Consider the following 5,994-nt stretch of genomic DNA (forward strand, 5'->3'; position numbering starts at 1 on the left):
TGGGGGTGGGGGTGGGGGGTGTGCAAGCCCCAAGGCCAAGTGCTGAAGTGCAGCTGAGTGTGGGGTGGGGTGGGGTGGAACAGAGACAAAACTATAAAGGAAACTAGGGCAGCCAGCACAATATAGGTGAAAGGACGTCGGTGTGGAGAGCTGTAGAGGTAAGAAGGGGGGAGGGCTTTGGAAAGCTTCAAAAAATTTTACCACCCAGCTTGGGGGGTGGCGGGAGAGAAACCTAGAGAGACGAGAAACACCAAGAGACTTGGAACAGAAAGCGGGGAGATGGTACTAGGAAACGGAGAGATTGGCTGGGGAAAGTGGGTCAGGCCGCTGGGGTGGGAGAAGAGAGCCCCCAGAGGCTGGGGAGAGCGGGAGCCTTCACTGGGACAGGAGTCCGATCCAGGTTGGCTGCTGACAGAGAGTTTATTTAGGGGCTGGGATGGGGGACAAAGACTGAGCAGTGGAGCTTGACTGCCTCAGCTCCAGGTCAGTGCTGCTCTGGTGCCGGCTCCGGTTCTTGCTCTTGTAGCTCCAGTTCCTGCTCCAGTTCCAGCTCCGGTTCCAGCTCCAGTTCTTGCTCGAGCTCCACTGTCTTGCTGGGAGCCTGGGGAAGGTGAATCCCGTTCTCCAGGGCAGGGAATCTTCTTGGTCGCCACTGTGGGAAGAAATCAAGGGCGTGGAGGGTGGAAGGAGGATTGAAGGAGGGGCACATTGAAGGAAGGCTCCCGAGTGTATCTGTACTCCTTTCCCAGTCCCCGGGCTCTCCCGCCCCTTGGTCCCAGGGCTGCTGTCAGTCCTTTCATACCTCTCTAGGCAGGGGAGGGCCCCTGGAGGGCAGAGACACATTCTCTGGGGATCTCCCTTGGGAAGAGGGGAGAGAGCATGGGGAGAGGGCCCTGGCTCACCCATCGTCTCCACAGGTGAAAACCCAAGGCTCCAGTCAGAGCGAGGAGCAGCAGCAAGATTCCCAGGATAAGGAAGAGAGGAAAGTGGCCTGCGGTGACGGCACCCTGGGGACCCCCGGAGCGTTGGGCACCTGTGGAGAAAGTTCAGGAATAGGCACAGGGTCCGGGCAGAGAAAGGACATCTTGCCAGTCCCTCGTGGCTTTATAGGTGCTGTCTACGAGGGGCCCAGAAACTCTAAGGGGATTGCCCAGGGTCATTCAGTAGGGCAGGCCTAGACAAGGGGTAGTGATCAAGTGCCAGTCTGGAACAAAAGGCAGGCACTGTGATGGTAGGTGGACCTGGGAGAGGGGGGTCAAGACCATCTGGGTGGTGGTCGGGCTGTTGTGTTCTGCGGTCTCGGACCTGGGCCAGACAAGTCTGTGGCGTATAACATGGATCCAAGAAGTCTCTCTCCCTGGTACAACTGGCACTGCCAGGGTTGGGAAGGAAGCCCAGCCTTCTCCATCTCCAGCCAGGGCCCTGGGGAGTCTGGTCGAGACTGGTCGCTCAGGTGGTGCCACACAAAGTGCTCCTGTCCAGACGTGGGAGTCACCTCACAAAGCAGCTTCTTGGGGGAGTCAGGTGACCCGAAGGATTGGGGAGTCACTGAGGGAATAAAAAAGAAAGGAAGAGATTCTTTTTTTTTTTTTTTGGAAGAGATTCTTTGGATGTCTGACTTCCTTCTATAAGATGACTGCGCCATCTCCCCGCCACCTTGTCTTCCTCTGGGTCCCCAAGTGTGAAGCTGGAAGTGCAGGGGAAGCAGGTGTCCTGACGAATTCTTCTCTCATCTCACCAAGGCAATGCTTTGGTCAGATCACGCTCTTACTCAACAACATTCCAGGCTCCCGACTGCCTTCAGGGTATTGCACAAGCTCACAGTGGCCCTGAAAGCCCACAAATTATCTTATATTTCCCTTCTTCTCAGCTCAGGACCCTTACCCTTAGCCAGAGGACGTCCCCCAGTAGATGCCTCATACCTTTCCTGCTTCATGGCGTGACTCCTATCAGTGTCCCGTCTTGAGGTGGCCCCTGAGTGTCCTCTCCTCCCCTCTCAGAATGCTCAGTGACCTCACCCATCAATCAGGAGGCACAGCCTTCTCAAAGCTGTCCAGTGAGAACTGGGATGGATAATACAAAAGCCAAACCAACCTGACTCCTGGCGACCCCTTGGGTCAGAGGAGAAATGCCTTCCCTGGGCCCTTCAAGGTGATGAGCTGTCAAAAGGCAAACCACCAGGTCTTTCTTCCAAGGTGCATCTGGGTAAACTCAAGGTGCCGACCTTTTAGTTAGTAGTTAAGGGCCAAGCCATTTGCACCGCCCGGAGATTCTTACATGGTGGAGAAAAACTCAACAGACAGACTGACAGCCTCGTCATGGAGTCGATCCCCCAGCCTGGCAGCCCGTACGAGACAGAGTAGACTGCTCCACTGGGCTCTCAAGGCCATGACCTTTGGGGAGCAAGTTGACAGGCATTTCTCCCATGGCACCGCGGGGCATGTTTGGTTCTAGTTCGTAACCAAGGGCACTTGGCTTACAGCACCCAGGGACTCTAAAACACAAGAACTCATTGCCACCACATCGATTCCAACTCCCAATGACCCTGTAAGGCAGAACAGAACTGCCCCTGTGGGTTTCCGAGACTGTGGGAGCAGGGAGTCTTGTCTTTCTCCCGAGGGGTCCTATAGAGCAGCTAAAAAGCCAAAACCAAAGCCACCACCCTCAAGTCAATTCTGACTTACAGCAACCCTACAGGACAAAGTGGGAAAGAGACTTGGCTTTCTACTCCCATAAAGAGTTACAGTCTTGGAAACCCACAGGGGCAGGTCTCCCCTGTCCTATGGGGTCGCTATGAGTTGGAATTAGCTTGATGGCAGTGAGTTTGAGTTTGATAAGATAGAGTAGAACTGCTATACAGGGTTTCCAATATGGTAAATTTTTACAAGGAGCCCTTGTAGTGCAGTGGGCTCGGCATTGGACTGTTAACTGCAAGGTTGGCAGTTCAAGTCCTTTAGCTGATCCTTGGGAGAAAGAGGTCACTGTTCCCATAAAAATGTACAGTCTCAGAAACACTCTATGGGTTGCTATGAGTCAGAATCAACTCGTTGGAAGTGTGTATGGGAAGTAGACAGTCTCCTCTCTCCAAGCAAGTGTGAACCACACGGACTTTGTGATTAGACTAACCTTGACGATGAGGCTGTCTACTCCCTCGTCTACTAATTCGTAGAGTTAGTCTCAGAAACCCAAAGGGGCAGTTCTCCCCTGTCCTCTGGGGTCCCTATCAGTCACCAGCCAAAAGGTTTGCATCAGCAGGAGGAGTAGGTGTGAGGGAAATATGGAGTTCAGCACAGACTGAGGTGTGGTGCAGTATCTAGGTAGAGAAAGCCAGGAAGCAGGTGGAAATGCAGAAAGATGTTTGTTAGCTTCTAATGAATAAACGTTGAAAGGCGAGGCTTTCTACTCCCATAAAGAATTACAGTCTCGGAAACTCATAGGAGCATTCTACCCTGTCCTATAGGGTCATTAGGAGTCAGAATCAACTGAACAGCAGTAAGTTTTATGAGTGAATGAATAAATGTATTCTTCATCAACCAATACACAGTATTAAGCATCTACTTTGTGCTGTTGGTGGCATAGTGCTTACACATTGGGCTAACCACAAGGTCGGCAGTTCGAATGCACCAGCCGGTCTGTGGGAAGAAAGATTTGGCTTTCTACTCCCGTAAAGAGTTAACAGTCTTGGAAACCCACAGGGGCAGTTCACCTCTGTGCTATAGTGTGGCTATGAGTCACACCTGACTCGATGACAGTGAGTTTTTGGGGTTGCGTGTGCGTGTGTCTGTGCTGTTCCTACTCAGCAGCCACAGGTAAAGACTGCAGGCATCGCCAAGCTGTCAAGGCTAATAGTTACCAAGCAGTCAGCACATCGTTTCTGAGTGTGTGTTTTCTGTGTTTGTTTTATACTGTCTTGGAAGCCCTTTGCTCAGTAAATATTTGCTGATTTATCAACTCCTCCCCAAATCCAAGCACCATCCTGCAACTTTCACCCCAGCCCTGGCCCCAAAGTGGGCCAGAATGATGGAAATGCATTCCACCTCTTTTGAACCACTCAGACTCTTCTTCTAACTGCTCAGACCCTCCCACCAATTCAGAGCAGAGGAGTCCCTTCAAGAACAGTGGAACGTTTATCTTGTGACTCAAGGGGGCATTTTCAGTTTCAGTTCTTTACAAAGGGGGTTAAAAAAGAGGAGGTCACAGTGGGCAGTCTCTGGAACTTGTGCCCAGTGCCTGGCATCAGGACTATGGATTTTCCCCATCTCTGCCCAGCCAGCCCCCACCCCGTGCCCTAGCTTCCCTGGGATGGGGCTCCCCTTCCCCACCTGGGGCTGACCTGTGATGACTGCCAAGGTCACGGTGGCACGGAGCTGCTGTCCCTGCAGTTGGATGGAGCAGGTGTAGGTCCCAGCCTGGGCCTGGCTCACAGCCTCGAGGCTAAGGGTAAAATTGCCATGGTCTCCAGCTACCTGGAGGTCTGGGCGTCCCCCAGGTGGGGCCCACTTGGCAGTGAGGAAAGACTGGGTCCCCGCAACAAGAGGCAGGCGGCAGGGCAGCTCCACCCTGGAACCCGCCCCCACATACACTGTCAGCGGGGCTGGGGGCTCCAGACCTGGAGAGAGAGCAAAGTCGCAGTTAGGAAAGGAAGGTGCAGGGGTGGTGGGGGGGCTGGGAAAGGGGCCGAGGCGCAGAGGAGGTGTGGCATGGGAACAATGTCTAAGGAGCTAAGAAACAAGAAAGGGTGGATAGACAGAGTGGGCTCAGAGGCAAGTAAGGCTGGATAGCGCAGGGCGGAGCTAGGCGGGAAGAAGTCGCCCCCGCGAGCAAGGGTTTAGACCAAGGGGGATGGGGGGGGGCTGCTGTGAACTTGGTTTGGGGATCCGTGCGTCAGGGGACAGGAAGGTTGTGGTCAAGTGTGAAAACCGACTGGAGGAATTACCCAGAACCGTGAGGTTGTACGTGGCGGAGACTCGGAGGCCATCTCTGTAGGTGAGGGAGCAGCTCCAGGGCCCAGAGTCTGCCGGGCCGACCTGAGGCAGGAAAAGGAAGCTGCCCGCCAGGTGGTGTCGGCTGGACTTCTGGACAGCGACCTGAGCTGGGCCTCGGAACCAGCGCACTGAAGCCGGGAGGTCAGGGCGGCTGCAGGAGCAGTGCAAGACGACGGACTCCTGGGTCTTCAGAGGTCCTGGGGAGCTGGCGGTCACTGTGCGTGGGGTAAATGATGCGGGGAGGGGGGTTCAGACCCATGGAAACCCTTTCCCAAGGAACGCAGCAGGCCAACCTGGAGCTTGGAGGAAGGGGCCTGCGCTTAAGATTCTTTGTGCCACCCCACCCGGGCACCGGAGATGCCCACTTTCCTATACCCCTGCCTCCATTACTTGCCCTCTGCTACCTGTCTCTTTCTCCAGCTCAGCCCTGGGGCGCCCTACTAAGCCCACCCCCAGGGCTACCCGCAGCTGCAGTGAATCACTCCAGCCCTGCGTCTCCCCACACGCCCTAGCCCCAGGTGAGGGAGCATTCTGGGTATCTGGGTATCTCCCTACACCCACTAAGGCATTCTCTCGTGGGGGGAAGGGGAGCTGGAAGGGTGACACAATCTCTCCATGGGGCCTTCCACCCATACACGTGCTTCTCTGGGGGTACCTCCTTCTCCACATTGGGGGGGGGCGGGCGCTACACCCTTTCTCTACCCCTCTGGCAGGGTCCAAGGCGCATGCCCAGAGGCCCCGCCCCTGCGACCCCTCCCTGGCGCCCCGCCCCCACTTGCCGGCTGCCTGGCCCACGCGCAGGCGGAGGCGGCAGGCGAAGGCGCGGTCCCTGAGGGTCACCGTGGCGCTGTACTCGCCCGCGTCGCTGCGCCGGGCTGGCCGCAGCCACAGCGAGAAGTCCCCGCGTTGGAGGGAGTGCGTCGCCAGCTGCACGCGGGGCTGCAGGGGCAACTGCCCGCTGCGGAGGCCTCCCGGGGCCACCCTCAGCACTGTGTAGCGGCGGGCTCTG

The 5,994-nt window shown here is 56.0% G+C and overlaps 1 protein-coding gene across 1 annotated transcript in view; it reads right to left on the bottom strand.

The window, feature by feature from the left end:
* Positions 1-397: 397 nt before the first annotated feature.
* The window catches only part of LAG3 (lymphocyte activating 3), a 6,673-nt gene continuing 1,076 nt past the window's right edge, over positions 398-5,994 (bottom strand). The window contains exons 3-8 of the mRNA XM_030887246.2: positions 5,765-5,991; positions 4,937-5,200; positions 4,334-4,609; positions 1,306-1,548; positions 903-1,033; positions 398-652 (exon numbers count right to left, since the gene is read on the bottom strand). Of these exons, the coding sequence (XP_030743106.1) occupies positions 485-652; positions 903-1,033; positions 1,306-1,548; positions 4,334-4,609; positions 4,937-5,200; positions 5,765-5,991 (1,309 nt within the window). The 3' untranslated portion in view covers positions 398-484. The remainder of the gene's footprint in view (positions 653-902; positions 1,034-1,305; positions 1,549-4,333; positions 4,610-4,936; positions 5,201-5,764; positions 5,992-5,994) is intronic.

Source organism: Echinops telfairi, unplaced genomic scaffold (genome assembly GCF_000313985.2).
Source record: "Echinops telfairi isolate 266 unplaced genomic scaffold, ASM31398v2 ScPeMD7_7356;HRSCAF=8355, whole genome shotgun sequence".
Classification (NCBI taxonomy): Eukaryota; Metazoa; Chordata; class Mammalia; order Afrosoricida; family Tenrecidae; genus Echinops; species Echinops telfairi.